Source organism: Dromiciops gliroides, chromosome 6 (genome assembly GCF_019393635.1).
Source record: "Dromiciops gliroides isolate mDroGli1 chromosome 6, mDroGli1.pri, whole genome shotgun sequence".
In the NCBI taxonomy this organism is placed as follows: domain Eukaryota; kingdom Metazoa; phylum Chordata; class Mammalia; order Microbiotheria; family Microbiotheriidae; genus Dromiciops; species Dromiciops gliroides.
In genome coordinates this window covers 171,802,871-171,824,494 of record NC_057866.1, presented here as the reverse complement: position 1 = coordinate 171,824,494, position 21,624 = coordinate 171,802,871, and the positions used below count along the sequence as shown (strand labels likewise).

General features: G+C 38.1%; 1 protein-coding gene across 2 annotated transcripts in view; it reads left to right on the top strand.

Annotated features, from left to right (window-relative positions):
• The window catches only part of CTSO (cathepsin O), a 69,644-nt gene extending 52,185 nt beyond the window's left edge, over positions 1–17,459 (top strand). Inside the window, exons 6-8 of one of the 2 annotated variants that reach the window (XM_043973376.1) lie at positions 5,332–5,495; positions 6,619–6,711; positions 15,299–17,459. In XM_043973376.1, the coding sequence (XP_043829311.1) occupies positions 5,332–5,495; positions 6,619–6,711; positions 15,299–15,333 (292 nt within the window). In that variant the 3' untranslated portion in view covers positions 15,334–17,459. The remainder of the gene's footprint in view (positions 1–5,331; positions 5,496–6,618; positions 6,712–15,298) is intronic. The other variant, XM_043973377.1, reaches the window with a different exon arrangement.
• The last annotated feature ends 4,165 nt before the right edge of the window (positions 17,460–21,624 follow it).

Here is a 21,624-nt window from a genome sequence, read left to right as displayed (position 1 = left end):
GATTTCTATCCATATTCTCCTGTTGAGATTTTCTGATACTTAATAGTAACAATTATTGATATCAACCAGGAGGTTTAGGTTGGGTAGCAGTAGAGAGCATGCTTGAGGGAGGAATTTTTGTTGGGAAATCAGACATATGGGGTGGGGTAGTGCCATAGATTAATAACAAACTATAAGACCGACAGTGATAAAGATCAGATTGCTTTATTTGGTTTTGTTTTGGGGTTTTTGTTTTTGTTTTGTTTTTTTGCGGGGCAGTGAGGGTTAAGTGACTTGCCCAGGGTCACACAGCTAGTAGGTGTCAAGTGTCTGAGGCCAGATTTGAACTCAGGTCTTCCTGAATCCAGGGCCAGTGCCTTATCCACTGTGCCACCTAGCTGCCCCCGGATTGCTTTATATAAGAAGATAAGAGTATGAATCAACAACTTGTTGATATTTAAGAAGAACCTGGAAGTAGTTTCCATTCCTAATATTCTAGTTTCCAAAATACTATAATGAATATATATTTTTAATGGAAATAAGGAGAAGAAATATTGTGGGTTTGATATCTCTTTAAGTTCTATGTTGTTACTTAGTACTGTAACAAATAATAGGAATATACCCTAAATGCTTTCATTTTAAAAAATATGTCCACCACAAGAAGAATATTTTTCAAATATTGGCAGTTAATTTTAATTATTATTAAGAGATTTCTATAATGTAAATAAGTTTAAAAATATTATGGTCCAACATTTTACATGTAAAAATATCCTGTCTGACCACAGAATTTTTTTATGCCCAGCCCTGAAGGGTTAATTTTTTTTCAACCAGAATGGTATATTAAACTATGAAGACAATCTATCCAGCTCCTGAGGGTAGGATTTTATTTAGCTAAGTTTCAGTTCAGTAATTCTATTGAGCAGTGGAAGAAAGAAGAAAGGACTATCATTATTTTAGAGTTCTGGTTACTATTTTCCCATCACTTTTAGAACCTAATATATATTTGAAAATATTGGAAGAATGTATAGGAACTAAGAAGAGTACAGAGAAATGATATCCAAAATCTTCATTTTAGGAAATTAATTTTCCTTTACTTAAGAGCCTAGTTGAGTTTTACAACTTTTGTCTTTCCTTTTAGGTAGATGTCTTATTACACTAGATTGTAGAAGGTGGCCGGGGGGGGGGGGGCAGTTGGTGGTGCAGTGAATAAAGCACCAGCCCTGGATTCAGGAGTACCTGAGTTCAAATCCAGCCTCAGATACCTGACACTAGCTGTGTGACCCTGGGCAAGTCACTTAACCCTCATTACCCCCACAGAACAAACAATAGATTGTAGAAGGAAAAGAATAGATTGAGTCATCCAAAACTGGATAATCAGTTTTAGATCTAATTAGCTTGGAAGAGCTAAAACCAAAAGTTACACCTCTTGACTCCTTTTCTTTCTATTATACCACTCTAATTATGAAAGAAAAGACAGGATTATCTTGTATTAGTATTGAATATCTATGCAACAAGTAGAGTGGTGTCATTAAAACAGCACTGGACCTAGGTGTATGTAAGACAAGCTTGGTGTACTAGCCCTGTGTGCCCTTGGACTAGTTTACTCTCTAAGCTTTAAGTTTTCACATCTTTAAATTGGGTAAACATTACCTGCCCTATGTACCTCGTAAACTTTTGGGAGGATCAAATTAGAGGATGCATGTGAAGGTGCTATAATCTATAAAGCACTATACCAGTGCATTAATTCAGACTAATGACGAGGTCATCTTTAAACTTAACAAAAAATATTAAAATTTGAATTTTTAATAGCATGAAAGTTAAAAGAAAAAGACAACCCTGTAATGTAAACAATATATTTATGTTTAAATTTAATTCATATACTACCAATGGCCTCCCACATCTAAACTCTGCCTCAGATCCACTTTCATAATGTTTTTGCTACTCTGATCCCAGATTAGGAAGTATTTATCACTGAACCTTCTGTGTTACATGAATTCTGATTTAGCAGAGTCCAAACTTCTAGAATTTTACACCAAAGTAATTACAATTTGTTGAGTCAGTATTAAAGTGATTTATAAGATGAGAACAAGAAAAGACATTAACTTCTAAAACAATATCCACCTGTTAACTCAGTAGTCTTCTACTTGTTCAGTGTGCAACCCGGAAGGGAAAACCCTTCTTATATATCTTCTAAGAATCAAATTCCACCCCGACATAAAAGTCTGTGATGGGATAAATGCTTTATGAAATTATGTCAGCCTGATTGTGTCAACCTACATTATGGGTTGGAGATATAGGTTTGTATGAATGAGTGATAGAGACAGGTCTACAGAATGACATCATTCTGATGTAAGTGAAGCTTACTATGACAGATTCATGAGGCAAGTAAGCTTATTATTATTATTGAAGTTAATGAACGGTGATAACAATATGATTTGTGTCTATAAAGACAGAGGTGCTAAAATGTCTTTACACCCACTCTTGTTTCCTTCCTCAACAACAAAATCTGTAATTGTCAGAATTTACAAGTTAACAGTTATTGATTTTCTTTTGTAAAGGTGTCTTATTATGAGAAACAAAGGATGGCAAAGCCATTGCTTTTGTTTAAAATGTCTATTCATAAATGCTGACCTTCAATAAATGGTCTTCTTAAACCTAAAATAAAAAGTACAGGGAAGAATGGGGAGACTTCATTGAAGTAATGAAATTATGCAAAAAACAAAAAGAAGTAAACAGAACCAGTAAAAGAAAATACACAACCACTACAACAACATAAATGGAGAGAATAAATTCAAGACTGAATGAAAAGATGTGAGCAATGTACCTCCCTCTTTTCTTCAGAGATATAGATAACCACATTGGCTGATACATACATGATTGATGTGTAGATTAGTTTTGCTGAACTGCTTTTTTTCCTCTTACAAGGAATTTTTCTATGGGTTCGTGAAGGGAAAGGGATATTTTAAGGAAATGTAAAAGCAAAAGAAATCAAATAAAATTAAGACAAATTCTTTCCCTAGCCATACCGGTGAAAAGTTCCTGATTTGGTCCTTTTCATTTTATTTTTATGCTTGATTGGACTTTTTAGACATGATATAACTTTTTTATATTCAGATTGATTATCCATATTTGAGTCTATTGGGGTAAATGTTATTATTGTGGGAAATTCCAACAGAGAAGCCCAAAGCAGAGTTGCCTCTGATACTCTGGGCCCTGAACAAATGTCCAAGCTGCATTTTTATATCACTTAGGCATGAAATGCATGCAGGTTTTCACAGGTACATTGTGGTGAGCTACTTGGCAGACGGGAAGGCATATTTCAATAAACAGAGGCATATGTTAGGAAGTTGGTACTAAACCACAGACTTCAGGAGAACAAACAGTATGTTCTACTTTCATTTTGGGGGTCTCAGCTCGGGCCTCAGTTTTATCCCCTGTACTTTCCCATATCAGTATGAGATGATAATCAAAACCTAATTTCTTCCAAATTTCTTTCCAGTTTTCCTAAAAGTTCTTATCAAGTAGAGAGTTCTTTCCTGCAAGTCATTTATGTTCTCGACTTTGTCGAACACTAGGATACCGAGTGTTTCTGATATTCCTTAATCTAGTCCCTTTGCTGAATTACTTTTCTACTTTTGAACAGCACCAAACAGTTTTCATGATTATGACTTTATAGTATAATTTAAGGAATGAAAGTGCTTTCCCCGCTTCATTCATATTTTTCTTCCCACTATTTTCTTTGAAATTCTAACTTTTTGTTTCCTCCCCAACAAATGAATTTTGTTATTATTTTATCTTTTTTTTCCTAGTGTCCCCTTGTTACACTGATTGGTTTAGTATTAAACGCGTTAATTTATACATTATCATTTTTATTATATTGGTAGGGCCCAACTATGAGTAATGAATCTCCCCTGTTATTTCTCATTCTTTATTTCTTTAAAGAGTAATTTCATTTATATGTCTTGAGTAGGCCTTTGTAAATTGACACTTAGCTTATGCATTTGTAGCAAATTTGAATGGGAATTTCTTTTTTGTTATGTCTTGCTAGATTTAATTATCACTATACAGAAATACTTCTGCTTTTCATCAGTTTATTTTATATCCTTTTAAGTCATGGAATTTGTTACTTGTCTCAGTTTCTTTGCTGTTTCTTCCAGATTTTTCTAAGTAAACTGCAACATTCATAGCAAATAGGTATAACTTTATCTCCTCTTTGTCTCCATTTAGTTTTTCTCTTACTATAGTCATATTACTAGTATTTATAGAGCTATGTAGAATAAAGGGTATGATATTCTTATTCCTATGTTTAGTGAGAAAGGTTTTAGTGCTTCCCCATTGCATATAATACTTGCTTTTGATTTTAGATATGTACTTTGAACCTATCAAAATATGACCCTTCAGTGACTATGCTTAGTAGAATTTTTTTAGTTTAAATGTGTTTTACTTTTTGACTCCTTGATATAATCATATATTTAGAGTATTTGTTTTTAATATCAATATTGTTTTAAGATTGAACTGTTCTTACATCCCCAGCATAACTCCAACTTGGTCATAGTGAATATTTTTTTAATTTCTTGCTGAAGTCATAATGGTACTTTGGTCTTTCTTAATGATATAATTGGCATCCCGTGATGTGTAAGCTGTGTTGTATCAATGGGACCTTAGGTAGGTCATTTAACATTTCTAGGGCTCAGTTTCCTCACCTGTACAATGTGGGGGGTTGAACTCAATGAAAACTCCCTTTCATCTCCAAAGATGATTTTATAGTTATAAAGTTTAACTTAGTATAGATCTAACCTGTGATTACAAGATTTAGAGCTTCATACAGGCTACATGGCCTTTTTAAAGTCATCCAATGATATTTGGACTGCACTTGGAGTCGGCAAAACATGAGTTTCAAACCTGCCTCAAAATGTACTAACTGGTTCCCTCTGGACAAGTTTCTCAACCTCTCAGCCTCACTTTCCCTATTTGTAAAGTGGAAATAATAATACTAAATTCTACCTTATTGGATTGTTGTGAGGCTCAAATATATATATATATATATATATATATATATATATATACACACATACACATATACATATATATGTATATATATGTGTGTGTGTGTGTATGTATGTGTGTATATATGTGTGTGTGTATATGTATATATATGTATAAATAAAGTGTTTTGCAAAGTGTTAAATGTTAGATGTAACTATTATTACTGTTATTTCTTATAGTGATAGATAGAGCCCGTATTGGAACTCAGGGCTTTGGACTTCAAATCCAGTGTTCTTTTTTCATATTTACATTGCTTTAGAGATGTTCAGTTTCGAGACAAATTACTATATTTGCCTTCCTTCCTAGTGATGAAGAGGATGAAATGGCCAAAATACTTCTTGCCTATGGCCCTTTAGCTGTGATAGTGGATGCAGTGAGCTGGCAAGATTATCTGGGAGGAATAATCCAGCATCACTGTTCCAGTGGAGAAGCCAATCACGCCGTTCTCATAACTGGTTTTGACAAAACAGGTACGTGTTGTCCAGGCTCTCTTTCTCCCTGGCATGCATTTTCTCAGGAGACAAAAATCTCCTAGTTTTGTTCACACTATTTCTTATCCGGGGTACTCTCTTTGCTGTGATGATAACTGTAAAACAATTCATTATAAAAAATATTTGTTTTCAATGAGTAATTCTTCATAGAAATATTGAAAATATTTTCTAATCAAGTTCCTCACTATGGTGTTGTATACTTAGGAGTACCTGTTTTTCCCTTTCCTGATTCTATATAGTTTTCTTTTTTTATTACTCTTTATTTCATCTTGATTGGTGACTAGGTGGCATAATGAACAGAGTAGTGGACTTGGAGTCAGTAAGACTTGAACTTGAATTTTTTTAGCTGTGGGATCCTGAGCAAATGATTTGAACTTTTTCAGCCTTAATCTTCTCATCTTAAAAAGGGGGATAAGAACAACAAATGCCTCACAGTGTTGTTGTAAAAATCAAATGAAATTTCATTTGTAAAGTGCTTTGTAAGCCATTATTAGCAATTCAAGACATTCTGCACTTTCTTTTGCATCATGGCTAATATGGAAATGATTTTTTTAAAGCTTCATGTGTATAATCTATCTCAAATTGCTTGCCTTCTCAAGGAAAGGGGAGGAGATGGAGAGAAAGAATTCATAACTCAAAAAAAATTTTAATGAATGTTTAAAATTTTTGTTTACATGTAATTGACAAAAATAAATTTTTTTAATGTGAAAATATCGACATTTACTAAGTATCCATTCTTAAATCTACTATTTACTATCTACCATTATACTGTTTTGTCTTCATATATATATGTGTGTGTGTGTATATATATAGTCTGTATATTTATGTGTATATATATGTATGTTCATATGTATGTGTGTATATATGCATATATATACACACAAAGACACTATAACATAAATACTGATTTCTTCAGTGTCATATTCACTATAGTAGAGGCCTGTTATATCTCTCAAGTCTTACTCTTATATGCATGTATTTATTTAGTATATTTGCCTTTAGTAAATTCTTAAGTAAAGTTATCCATCCTTATTACACATTTATTGTACTAAAAGTATTTTTGTCATCTTCTCAAGTTCTCATTCCTTTCTTGTTTTTCTAGGGAATACTCCTTATTGGATAGTAAGAAACTCATGGGGTACTTCCTGGGGAGTAGATGGCTATGCCTTTGTTAAAATGGGAGCTAATATTTGTGGTAAGTCTCATATTTATGCCCCCAAATCCAGCCTGAATGGCAAGGCAGAGTTGCTACATCTATTAAAGGGATAGAAGCAATGAATTATTCATTCGAAGAGATCTGGGAGAACAAGAACTGGACTCTTCCCTCTCCCCGCAAATGAATTTGCCCTGTGCCCCAAATTCTACCTCTGGCTTTGGTCCATCCCATAACTGGAAGCATCTGCCATAAAGCTGGAAATGTCTGGTTTATAGAGTAGGCTCTATTTATTCAGCCTTAACGAATAGTGATGTATGTATGTTAACCAGATGATTAAGCAATAAGAAGAGACATGTCCTTTAAAAAAACAGAGAGAGAGAGAGAGAGAGAGAGAGAGGCTGGCTAGAGGATAACTACCCATCCAAGTAGTCTGCCATACAAATATGAAAGCTAAATCTAAAAAGGAACTATCACATTTCTGCTTTTGATTCCAGACCTGTAATCATACTGCCACAGGGCACTCCTAGTGAGGTAATTCCCCTTTCCAGTGCAAATCTGTACCTACTCTGAAACTTATGTAATCTTAGTGGCACTGAAAGCTTAAGTGACTTCAGTTGCTTCTAACTGACTTGACCTCAGGAGTATAAAATCTCATGTTCACACTAGCCCACCAAATTCTGTGAAAATAGCCACTGGGGTAGGGGGTTGGGGGAAGACTTGAAACTCAAAAACCAAAAATAAATGTGTGTACCTATACATACACAGACATGTGTGTATGTGTATATGTGTGTGTGTTCTTTTGTGTATGTACTAATACATATGCATGTACATACATACATAAACTAAGGTAGTTCAGTGACTAGAGTGCTGAGCCTGGAGTCAGGAAGACCTAAGTTCAAATCCAGCCTCAGACATTTGCAAGCTATGTGACTTTGGGCAAGTTACTTAATCCTGTTCACTTCAGTTTTCTCTTCTGTCAAATGAGCTAGAGAAAGAAATGGCAAACCACTCCAGTGTCTTTGCCAAGAAAACACCCCCCAAATGGGGTCATGAAGAGTCAGACATGATTGAAACAACTGAACAACAAATATGTGTGTGTGTATACATACATACATACATACACACACACACACACACACACACATATATATATTTATAACATACCTACCTTAAAACCCTCTGGTTTAAAGTAGACCTGCAGAATTAATAGTACTTAGATAATTTTTTATCCTGTACACATCTGGGAGGGGCAACACAGTATGAAATCCTATCTCTGACATATACTGTGGCTGTGTGACCCAGGACAAGTTATTTAAACTCTCAATGCCCCAGGCCACATTCCAAGATACTCCTTTAAAAATTTCATTCTTGAAAGGTTCCTATCCCTCCTAGACTGACTTCCCTTTTTTTTTTGGGGGGGGGGAAATGAGGCAATTGGGGTTAAGTGACTTGCCCAAGGTCACACAGCTAGTAAATGTCAAGGCTGGATTTGACTCCAGGGCCACTGCATCACCTAGCTACCCCCTGACTTCCCCTTTTAATTTTTAATCTATGAATCCTATTTGTTCTTCCTGTGCAGTCATTAAGCACCTTCCCCAAATCAAGGTTGCGTGAGATACCATACCTGGCCTTCCTTTCTTCTTTCATAAACTCTATGAGGAAATGGTCACTTCTCCCAATGCTCAATCATTTTTACTCTAGCATGGAGAATTTTGCTCCAGTCTTAACCCCTTCCAGTTCATTCCACTGAGCTGAACTTTCCACAACAGTGTTTTTTTTTTCATTATATTCATTCCCCACTTAAAATGTTCAACATTAATTAAATGTCTGCTATGCTCAAGGCACTGCATATAATCCAGCTTGCAAAGCATTTGGCTTAAATACCGAGTGGTTCAGTAATCACTCTAGAGGTCTCCTTATAAGAAGAACCCTTCTTACTGACTTTTGAAAGTTTGCCAGAGACCACTTCATAATTTGTGAGGTGGCCATTTGCAATCGGCCACTTATCCATAGGACCTGAGATAACTGTTGCCTCTGTTGACTTCCATAGACTCATCCAGAAGAGAGCTCATTCTCAAGAAAACCCCTCTTGAATTTTGAAAATTGAGCCTTGGGTCTTGCTTATCTTACACTTGTGTTCCTGACCCTTCCATGCTCATTCAGCAGTGTGGAGAATTAGCAGCCACACACAGACCATGAACAGCTAGCTCTGGTACAATTTTCCCCCTTACAGATAAAGAGTAGATGTGCCCTGCAGAATGCTGGTTGTTTTATCCCATGCTTGGCAGACCCTCCCTCCTCATCTCTTCCTCTTGGAATCCTTAGCTTCCTTCAAAGCCCAGCTTGGGTGTCACTTTCATGACAAAGCTCATACTCATCCTCCCAGTTGTGCCTCCTCCTCAAATTACCTTGTATTTACTCACCTGCAAAACATATTGATCTTCCTTGACACAGGTGCTCGTTGTTCCAACTTTGTATCTTCAGTGCCTTATATTAGGTATATGATAATTGCTCAATCAGTTGAACTTGTATATTTTAAAATTGTGTTGTTACTTAAATATGATTAATATTTTTAGTCATACTTCATACAGAAACACAAGTTTGTGTCTGTACTTGCAGAGGCAGTAGAACTTAGGTGGCCTGATTGAAAGAGCAACAGGTTATTGTTGTAGAGGGCAGGAGAGGGGTCTCAAGTTAAGATCAAGAGACAATAGCTTGCAGTGAAATAAATCGCACACACATGTATTTATAATGTATATATTTATGTCACATACAATATGTACATATGTGTGTGTCTAGTATGTATATATATGTATGCATGTAGTATGATTGTGTATATACACATACACATACACATACAGGTATGTATATACACATTCATATATGTATACAAATATTTATTGGAAGCCACTCATTTATATTTAAATCATGTGTTTATTTATATATATTTAATAGCAAATTTTTTTGCAAGTCATATCTATGTATACATACATATATAGCTTGAAATTATGGATTCTTCAGATAATGTTGATTTCAATGCTATTGGTAGTTAGGGGAGTGCAGTAGTTTTCTTATTACTAAATATTTGCTTCAGTTCAAATTTAAAAGCATAAATATCAACATTTCACTGAAAAGACAAAGCCCTAATTGCTAGTGCTTGTATAGTACTTTAACACCTGCAAAGCACTTCACAATTATCACAGGGTAAATTGGTGGTAGGGGATCCTTAGGTATTCCTCTTTAAAGAATTCCCCCCTTCATACACAAATCCTAGTAGAATAAAATAATCTTTTATTTAGGTGCTAGCAAAAGGAGACCAAAAGAGAAAGACTTCTCTCAAGGGGAGAAGGTTTCAGAGACATGATTCTCTAAGATACCTACCTCCTGAAAGAGGAGAAAGGCAAAAGTTTTTATAGGTGGTGCATGGGGTGATCATCACCTAACAATGGAGAGTTCCCTTTGGAAGGGCCATGGGGAAAGCTTGAATGAGAGGTGGTGGTCTGAACTTCTGGAGTTATCTCTGTCCCCTGGTGCTGATCAGGTAACAGCCACGTCTACTGGGCTTCTCTCCCTTACTTCTCAAGTTGTATTTGTCCTTTAGTTTCGCTTCTCCAGGATAGTTAGCCCAGATCCATGTCCTTAAATTTAGCTTTAAACTTTAATAGTCTAAAATTTCTTTATATGTCCCAACTCCATAATATTCCCCACTTCTCTATATGTAAGGGAAAAGGGGGTAAAGATTCTTGTTATGTAACTGCTTCAAGCTGAGTGGAGTCGAAGTAATCACTGGGAGTGGGGGTGGTGGGCCGAGTCCAGAGAATAAGAGGAGATATGAGATCCAGAGGTTGAGAGGAGATGTATACCCACAGCTGTAGCTGCCATGATGTTAAAGCCTTGAGCCTGGATAAAATTGACTTTAACAAGAGTTTGAGGCCAGGGCAAAAATATCAAAAGGACTTAAGGTAACAAGAGCACACGTCAAATAAGTTGTACTTAAAGTGTTTTGGATTCAGTTTTAAAATGAATAACTAATAGCAGACAGATGACAAAGCTGGATTCTTATACACTTTAGTTGTTTAGAATATAAAAGGACTAGAATTTCTATACCTGCATATCACTATAGCAACCCATTTGCAGTACTAACCTAAGGGATGAAATTCCAATATTGTATTCATGCTGATCAAATGACATGATTATAGGAATTTGTCATAAAAAAAGAGGGACAAAGCTCTCAGGAAATAATGCTTCCCTAAGCTTCATGTGCACTCCAGGCAGAAGTACAGTTAGTCAATTGCAGTGGGCCAGGCTTAAAATCAACCATGTATCATACTGGGGAAAATTAAGTCAGGAGAATCCTACCTCAGCCCTTGCTAAAAGTCATTCTCCCAGTCTTTCCCATGACAGTCCACCCCAGGGGGCACCATGGCTCTTTGATGATCATACCTGGAGTTAGACTCAGAATAATATAATAGTCCCATAATGTCAGATGCTTTTCATCCTTAAGTTAGTATTGCAAAAATGAATTTTGCTTTAATATGCTTAGTAACAAACAAGAGTTGGGATGTTTACTGCCTTCAGAATTCCTGTTTTAAGGAACATATTTAAGGTGATTCAATAACAAACATATGTAAACTCAGAGTTCTCGTTTGAACTGGATTTTTTTTTAATTTGACACCAAGATATAAGAGAAATTGCTTTTTCACTATAGCTGATAGAATTGTTCACCAATTTATATAAGGAAATTTAGAAACATAATACCTTAAAACAATATTAGGAATTTTTTAAAATTTGAAACAAAATTAATTAATTACTAATCAGGTGTTGTTAATTCAGTTGCATGTGCTTTACTTTATATGGAAACCTTACAGTCACAAGGTCCCTGAAACTGTGAGGGCTAGGTTCTATCATTATGCCTTATGAGACAGCAAATGGAACATTTTATCTTTCTAAGGCCTAATATTTTTAGCACTTTAAAAGAAAAAGACTGGGGGCAGCTAGGTGGCACAGTGGATAGAGCACCGGCCCTGGATTCAGGAGGACCTGAGTTCAAATCCGGCCTTAGACACTTAATACTTACTAGCTGTGTGACCCTGGGCAAGTCACTTAAACCCAATTGCCTTAAAAAAAAAAAAAAAGAAAAAGACTATTATCCATAAATTCACATGGTACATTTAATAATGTGGTGAGTTTCCCAACTATATTTAAAATTTCTTTAGTCCTCTCTCTTTTTTTTTTTTCTAACAAGCTGAGAAGTCCACTCATACCTTAGAAACTTATCAGATAAAGAGTTGGTGTGGCTGTTTTTCTTTCCTTTTTTTTTCAAAAGCTTATTTTTCTTTCCTTTTTTTTTCCTCCCAGGCTTTTGCAGCCAGCAAGCCTTAATGCAGACAGGGGTGGCCTGCTTTACCAGAGTTAATTAAATCAGTAATTAAATCAAAGCCAAGAGCTGGTCTTAGTATGGTTCAGTGGTTAGAGAATTTTTAAAAAATACACTTTTATACATTACAAATAATTCCTGATTTTAAGCTATTCATTCCACTATGAAAGATTTTAACTGTGAGATAGTTATAGGTTATTTCTTCCAGTCTATTCAGTGAACTAAGAGCCCATAGGCTAGGAATTTCTCAATGAAAAGCTGTAGCCACCCCCTCCCACCCCCACCCTCCAGCCTCGCTTTTTCTTGACATCTTGTAAAACCAGGAAGGGATGATGAAATTTGTGATCCTTGTGCATATATACTAAAGGCTATGTTGTCCTATATTTAAGGGGTCTTCCCCCTCTCCCCACAACCTGTTGTTTTTGATGAAACAGTGGGACCTGAATGAGAGAGTAAGACGGAGGTCACCCCTGTGTCTATTAAGGAATAAATAGATTTACCTCCTATGTCCAAGCTTGACCCTGGGTTTAGCCATAGAAATGTCAATAACAGGGAACCAGACTGCAGGGAACTGGGGTTTTGCTTAGCCATCCACTTGGGGGAAATCTCACCTCCACTGGGGAAAAGGAGCTGGGGGAGGTGGCTTCATCTTTGAGGAGGATCCCCGACTCCAGTGTCCCAGTTTACCAGAGCTGAAGCAGTTGCCAGGATCTTGGCCACCCAGAGATCTGCTGGTAGCAGACATTATAGCTGCCACAATTAGTGAGGTTTGCTCTATGGAGCAGGTACAACCTTTCTTTTCTCTCTCTTTGGCTACCACTAGGTCCCTGTTACTAAAAACCTTAAAAGCAGCACCAGAGAGTTGTGAGGGTGGGGTTTGGGCATGCCAGTCTAATTTCTGGAGTTTTCTCCTAATGTCAAGAGCAGATTGGGTAATAAAATATATATTGAGGACTGTTATTCCTACATCCCTTTCGGGGTCTCGATTAGTATATTTCTTTAGAGTCCATGAGGTGAATCATGAAGAGGGCTAGATTTTCATCAGACCCCTGGGTTATCTCTTTTACTTTCTCATAATTGACCTGTTTCTTCATTCCCTGAATCATTCCCTCAACAAGGCAATTAATCATGGGGTCTCTGCTAGCCTGGTATACCCTATCATGAGAGTCCCATTTCGGATCCACAGTTGAAATGGCTGTTGTTCCAGGGACTACTGCCCAGTTGGTTCCTAGCTGTGAGTGCTCATCACCTACTTGTTTGTTGTTTGTTGTTTTTGTTTTTTACAAGGCAGTTGGGGTTAAGTGACTTGCCAAGGGTCACACAGCTAGTAAATGTTAAGTGTCTGGAGGCCGGATTTGAACTCAGGTCCTCCTGAATCCAGGGCCAGTGCTTTATCCACTGCTCCACCTAGCTGCCCCTCATCACCTACTTGTATGGCCAGGTCCCAAATCCTTTTTTTTTTCTCATTAGGGGTATAACAACTGACAAGAATAATTTGTAAGTCATCCCATGAAACGTCAAACTGCATCATCACAGACTTAAAGCCATCTAAGAACCTCGCGGGGTTCTCTGAGTAACATCCCAATTTTTCTTTTCTCTGAGCCAAATCACTCATGGAAAAAGGAGCCTGTATTTGTGTCACCCTACTGCCAATGGGAAATTCCTGTAGCGGAAGCAAGGGAGTAGTCAAAGATGCCTGTAGAGGCATGGGTGAAGGGCGGGGAGGGGTAAAACAGACTGGGGGAATCGTTGTAAGCAACTTCAGGGAATCAAGTAAAGCAGATCGGAGCCGCTTCTGAATGGAAAAAATAGAAGAACAGGGAACCTATTGGACCCCACTCTGGATTGTGACAGGGACAGATGGTGGAGGCAGCTGTTGAGTAGAAAAGTGGAAGTGTACTGAAGTCCGCTCCAAGTGTGGCAGGGGCTGGGCTGTGGAGGGCACAGGAGATTGGTTCTGGGATCAGCCGTGGGCAAAGAGAAGAGGTTGGCGTTTCAGACATAGAGGGTATGACCTGTAGGGAGGGAAGGGTATCGTGGAGCAGGTGGGGAGGAGGGGGTGAAGGGAGGAGAGGGAGGCTGAGGAGCAGGAGGGGATGGAGTCTCACAGGAGGAGCGGGTGTCAGAAAGACCTGCTAGTCTGAATGGACTTGCAGCTTTCTAACAACAGGAGGAAGTCATCTAATAAATCATTGAGGTCCTGTGAGGAAGGAGGCTTTGCAGGGTTATCAGTAGACTCCTTGGGTTTGGTTAGTTTTGCTGGGTGTATCACGCTTTGTTCCTTCCCCTTTGAGTTCTTGTTTAAGGCCATGAAGGCTAATATATATGGGATTTCTGTCCATTTCTCTTCACTCTTGCAAAACAGGTCCAATTGCAAAATGGTATTATAGTTAAGAGTCCTGTTCACTGGCCAATTTCTTGGGATTCCAACCAATATTTTGGCCAGACAGTGTTACAGTCAAAGATCATGTGTTTCTTTTTCAAGATCATAAGGTTAAATTTAGTCCAGTTTTTCAGGATACACTCTCTTACTTCTCAAGGTGTGTCTATCCTTTAGTTTAGCTTCTCAAGGAGAGTTACCCCAGACCCATGTCCTTTCATTTATCTGGCCATGTTTCAACTTGAAGAGTCCCAAATTCCTTGGTATGTCCCAACCCCATAACAAGACTTATCTCATTTTGTCATCACAATAACACTGAAAAATAGGTCCTGTTATTTTACCCTCATTTTACTGATGAGGAAACTGAGGCCTCAGTAAAATGGACTTGGGACACTTCTCCAGATCATCCAGATTTGAACTCAGGTCTTCCCTGGCTGACTCTAACTTGTTTTCATCGTCCTGTTGTCTCTAAACAATAGGTGTGAACAATATGCATCTCAAGTAGCCACATACCGTTTGTTGATGTGTGTATGTATGTATAATCTCACAGAATAACAGCTACAAAAAAATATCCTCTCTTAATATTCCTGGTTTTGTCCTTGCTGTTCCTCAGAGTTCTGCCTCCTTCACTTCAGTATTTATATATAGTCACAAAATTGCAATGATCCCTGACATTTTTCTTAAAGTAACAGTAGTTAATCATCTCTCTGCCAGTGATTTCGTTAGAGGCCTGTGTGGTTTGGGCTAAAAAAAGGTTGAATCCTGTTTTTTAGAAATTGCTGAGTAAACATTTAATTCCAGTGGCTGATTCAGAGGCAAAATTGTTTTAATCAATCAGTTTGTCTAATAGCACTTTCTCCCCCTCTTAGGTATTGCCGATTCGGTGTCTGCTGTGTTTGTGTGATACATGGGAGGAACACAAAAATGAAATCTTCACTCTCAGACATTTTTGTCTTCAGAAATCCTCATCTAGTCCTGTTAACCAGCTACACGTGGACCTGGGCAAACTAGTTTTTAAAAACCCTGGTCTTTCAGGGATTTTTTTTTCTAAGGATCAGGATACCCTGAAGTCAAAGGGAAAACACCAGGTTGTCATGCTACCTGCTGCAGCCAGGTGGACGGCAGTCTCTGACAGCATATAGATTCTGTGAATCTCTTCATTCTGTTTGACAAATCATTATTTTGTGGTTTCTGTGACAAATCATTATTTTGTGGTTTCTCTGTACAAGTCCAAGTGTTAAGCACTGAAGGTACAGAGATGAAGAAAAAGGAGTTTACAGTCTAATAAGATAGATGGGATATATACATGTACAGAAGTGTGATTGGAAATAGGTAGTGATAAAGGTGTAAGAATAGTCTAGAGTAAAATGTTTTAAAAATCAAGGAGGGGCAGCTAGGTGGTGCAGTGGATAGAGCACCAGCTCTGGATTCAGGAGGACCTGAGTTCAAATCTGACCTCAGACATTTAACACGAGCTGTGTGACCCTGGCCAAGTCACTTAACCCCCATTGCCCCGCCAAAAAAAAAAAAAAGAAAAGAAAAAAAGTAATGTCTCATTAGAAGTGCCCCAAATATTTTTTTCTACAAATTCATATCAGTCTTTAATGCAGAAGAACTTTCTGAAATGAGACTTTCTAAACAGCAATAGCTCTCAACCAGAAGCATATTCTGGGACAATCTATCCTTTCCCTTTTATGCTTCCTTAGAAATATTTTTCTTCCTTTAATCTAAAATCATAAGGGTCAGGCAATTCTCCTTTTCTTGCATTAGTCAAAAGTGGCCTCAGAAGAATGTGAATATTTGGTTATCAGTATGTCCTCAAGACTCAGAGAGGAGAATCATTAGACTTGGGAAATGGTGTATTATGGGAAAAATAGTTGGAACTTGTGCCAGGAGGTGTGTTCTAGACCCTGCCAGTAAAGAACTATGACTTGTGAGCAAGTCACCCCAGTTTTCTCTTCTGCAAATTGAAAGGTTTGGATAAGCTCAGGGATCTCCAAATTAAGCTAAGGGAACTGTTGCATGACCTTGTCTGTGATTAAATAGGCAGAGGGTGGGAATATAGTTGTCAATCAAGATTATCCACTTCTCCCCACATTCCTCTATGCTCATTCCCTGCCCCCTCCACCAATCAGTTTGTTCTAGGAGCAGGCATGCCTCAGACTGTGGGCTCTTTGCTTCAACCACTGACCAGTGAGTAAGAGTTCCTCCACCCCCACCCCTTTCATTTTCAGTGGTGTACTGAATCATACAGGATGAGCAGGCATTGGTGGTGCACTGCAGATCACATTTCATTATTTCTTCCCTCCAGCCAAATCCACTCCTTTTTGGAAGTCCTTGCCGTCAAAAGCACCGCGGTCCTCCCAGTCTCATTCCATTCATTATTCTCATTGGTTCCATATATCCAAGTAGTTGCCAAATCTCGTCTTTTCTACCTCCATCATATCAAATGCATTTCTTCCCTTTTCTCTACTTACATAGCAACCACCCAAGTTTGGGCCATCATTACCTCTTGCCTAGATTCTTACAACAGGTTCCTAATAAATCTCCCTGCCTCAAGTCTCTCTCCTCCATAGAGTTGCAAAAGTAATTTTCCTAAAGCACAGATTTCACCATATCACTCCCCCTACCAAAATTCCAATAGTTCCCTCTTGACTTCAGAGTCAAATTTTAAAAAGTCTTTCTCTCACACTTAAAATTTCTACTTTTATATGTGTTTTAGAAATTACATATTTTGTACAGCAGTCCACATATTGAGGGTTTGTGCTCAGTTTTTGTATTAAAAGGGGTATACTATCCCAAAAGATCAGGGACCACTAGACTACATGATTTCCAAGGTCCTTTCTCCCTCTAAAATTCTGGGATTTCTTGCTTTCTGATCCAGCTCAGCAACACTAGGACGTATGACTGACTCGTTAATGTTTTATTATAACTTCTTTCTTGTTTTTATGTACATTTGTAAAGTTCTGGATTTTTTTAATTTTGGAGATTATTTTTAAGTAAGGAAATACTTGGGAATTTTCTTGGAGTTGCAGTTTTGATTATCTTTGTAATAAAGATTAAAATATAATAATCTTATTTTAATGACTGGTTTCTATTCTAAGGTAAAGGTATATGAAGACTTGTATTTATGAACATGGTTATTTGTACGCTTATCTGGCTTCCTGGAAAGCAGTACACTCTGCAAAAGAGGATCACAGGGAGCATTTGTATTGATGATGGTGCCTAACACTTCCAATCTATTTCAAATCAGCATTTTTGCATATTATAAATTACATTGATGCAGAGCAATTCAAAAGCAAATTTTCACCAGCTCATACTGAGAGCTATTTACAGCAGGTCTTAGAGCAAGCCTGAAAAGAAAACACTAGCATGGATTTGATTGACACTGTAATCTAAGATATTTTCCCCCTTGAGAGACATCTTTCAATACATCAGGGAAGGCTTCCTAGGGGAGAAGATTTTAGTAGATGCTCAGTGTGATGGCAGCAATAAACCCTGACAGATTAGTAAAAACTGAGGGTCCTAAACCAAGAGACAGAACTGACTTAGTCAAAGCGAGACTGGAGAAAGTGAGCAAAAGTTCAAAAGCACCCTAAATAGAGTGTGAGGATATCATTTTTCTGACCAACAATTAGAACTACCCAACAGTCTATTCCAAGAAGGTGAACCTCCAATCTGGATGTATTTAATAATGGGCCTCATGACTGTTTGAGATATTTAAGAAAGAATTTCTTCATTACAGAGAGATTGGACTAGTCCTTTAAAGTCCTAACTCTAAACTGTGATGATTCTATATGGAAAATTATATTACTGGACAAAGAAATATAACTAATATAAGTTCTTATAGTTCTCTTTCACATGACAAATGAGTTGGCAGATGCAGTTTTGGAAGGCTAAAGAGCTAGCCTTGGTGTCAGAAGAAATTGGGCTTGTGTTCTACTTTTTTGTTTTTTTCGTGGGGGCAATGAGGGTTAAGTGACTTGCCAAAGGTCACACAGCTAGTAAGTGTTAAGTGTCTGAGGCCAGATTTGAATTCAGGACCTGCTGAATCCAGGGCTGGTGCTTTATCCACTTTGCCACCTAGCTGCCTGGTATACTACTTTTGACACATACCAGCTAAGTAACCTGTAAGTTCCCTAGTCAAACTATCTAAGATGATAAGTTATGGTAAGTTGTCCGTTGTGGAATGGGCTTCCACGCTGGGGGTTCCCACATTGATGAAGGTCCAGGATTAGATGAAAGAAAAACAAAGAAACCAACAAAAATAATAAATAAAGTTATATAAAAGTGTCATGTTTGTCATTTATACTAATAAATATCTGATTCCTATATATCATTGCACTAACTACTTTTAGGTCGGGTCTACATACCAGGTTGAAAAGAAACAGTGATATTCAAACTACTGTTATTTGGAAAATCCAACAGTTGAATTCTGTCAAAAGTTTGGCCGTGTACATTAAAGGGTTTTTTGTTTGTTTTTTACTTTATTTTTTTCCTTCTAATGGGTTTATACATCTGGTTAATCATGGTCCCTTCCTCAAAGTCACTCTGAGGAGTAAGTGGAAATAAGTTCATAAAAATTCAGGTCATCGGAATATCAGGGGAGAGAGAGAGAGAGAAAGAGAGAGAGAGAGAGAGAGAGAGAGAGAGAGAGAGAGAGAGAGAGAGAGAGAGAGAGAGAGAGAGAGAGAGATTACACAGAAAGATTCTGGCCCATGAGAATTCAAATAAATATGGTTCTAAAAAGTTGCTGCCACAAAACTTGAGCAAATTAAACAATGGGTGAAGGAGTTATTTTGCAAAAAGGTTTAAAAAAGTACATTTAGATACTGAAAAGGATAGTTGTATGTATGATACCAAACAATATACATAGACTCGGGAGCAAGCCATACGTTTTACCATTATGCTATTGAATTTAATATGTTTGAGAGGAAAAGGGCTTATTAGGAGTCTTCACATATTTGATGGGCTTTTAGTTTGAATAGGTATTAGACTATTCTGCTTGACCCTAAGTAAGATATAGAACTAGCAGTATTGGTGGTCATTGGAATTTAGATTTGACCAACAATGAGGGCTATCCAAAAGTGGAATGGGCTACCTTGAGCAGTAGTGGATTTTACCTCAATAGAGACCTTTAAGCAAAGACTGGATGGTCATATGTTTGTGAACATTGTAGGGGGGATTTTTAGCTAGATATAGTTTTCACTTGAAGACTTCTGAGGGCCTATTTGGCTCTGAAATTTTTTGATCAATAGGTTTCAATTCATTCAATCAACAAACATTTGATAATTGCTTACTATATGTCAACCACTGTGCTACATACTGAGATTACAAAGACAAGAATGAAACAAACTCTGACCACAAGGAACCTTTTATTTTGGAGGAAACAACATGTTCACATAGAGGAATTGATCCCCAAAAACGAAGTGATCAAATTACAGAATGTGTGGGATAAGTAACAGAGGTGTTGAGTTTTAAAATGAAGCATAAAGAAGTATCTTCACATTGTTACCTCTTTACCAGATGTGTTGAGGCTCCTCAGTCAAGTTTGATAGAATTACAAGGTAATGAGCTATTGACTGAGTGAAAGACAAGTTGTATTCTTGTTGACCCTTTACAAAGTAAGCCAATGAGGTAAGAGAAAACTTCGAGAAAAGTGAGCTCCAGCAACCAAGAGAGGCATCTGTGAAAGAATAACCCAGCCCTAGAATGAGAATCATTCCTGCCCTCCAGGTAGGGGTAGGGGAGAAAAACGACATGGCCATGCCCATGGCATCTTGTCACGGAACCACTAGCCCGATGGGAAATGCTGCTCCCAACAGTCACTCTCACTGGAAAGGGATAAGAAACAGACTCAGGGAGAAAAGCTGCTACCTGACTGGCAGATACTGCATCCAAGGGAAGCAGCATGAGGACCCCACAAGGAGGGAAGGAATGATCATCCGAGTCCTGCAATGCCAAAGGTATGAGTTGCTTGGGTCACGTGTATTCCCTATGTGTCTATCTATTGTGTGTAAGCTACCTTTTCCCATCAATGCTGTCTCTAGTTGTGTGGGAACGTACCCAAGGTGTGAGGGGCTGGGGGTGGGTGGAAGGTGGAGTTTTGTTAATATCATCCTTTTGATGCAATCCAATCAATGCCTCTGTCTTGACCAATTGTATAGCTTATTCTTGTTTTGTTTTGTTTTTTAGTGAGGCAATTGGGGTTAAGTGACTTGCCCAGGGCCACACAGCTAGTAAGTGTTAAGTGTCTGAGGCCGGATTTGTACTCAGGTACTCCTGACTCCAGGGCCAGTGCTTTATCCACTGCGCCACCTAGCTGCCCCTGTATAGCTTATTCTTAAAGGGATGCACACCAAACGGGGTTCAGAAGCTTATCTCAACTGGACCTTGAAGGGGTAATCATCCCCTTGAGGATGAAATCTGAAAGTGGGAGATAGAGGGTATACCATATGAAACACTGACCACCCTGGTCTCCACTTCTTGAAGTCCACATATATAGTATTTTACTCTCCCCTAGGGGGTTAGGGAGTGTCTAGGCTCTCTGCATCCCCTAGCATCAACTCAGCCTCTGGGGCGGGCAAACGGGATTAGATTCATAGTTTAGCTCAGTTCCTATAGAGCACAATCACAGTTTCAAATCCACAACACTACCTCGGCCTTGATTCTCAGACGCCCTGGTTTCTCAAGGCCTCTCTGCCAGGCTAGCTGGCTACAGTATGCACCCCCTGCAATCCTGGCTCCAAGATTGCCTCGGCTCAGACCCCCAGGGTCCAGTGGGGATTACCACTGGCACCTGAAACTAACAACAAATGAAACAGAAAGAGAAGCAAGCATTCCGGACTGTTTATTTTCAGAGCTGGGGTAAAAGAGAGGGGAGGAAGGTATCATCTAGCCAGCTTCAGTTAAAGGTACTCATGTAAATAAACTGTGATCTTCCCCCTTTGGAAGCAGCAAGAAACAGATTATAGGAAAAAGTGTTCCAGTCTGGCTAGTTTTAAAGATGCAGCCTGTTGGGCTACACAGCCAATCAAAGGGGGCTTCTCCCACTCAGGTGGTAGGAGTACTAGGGAATTAGGCTGTCCATGTTAGGCAATCTGGGCATAAGTCAAGTTCCCTGACATGTATGAGATATATACAAAATAGGAAGAGGGGATGGAGGAAATAAAAGGAAAGAAAAAAATTCACATGA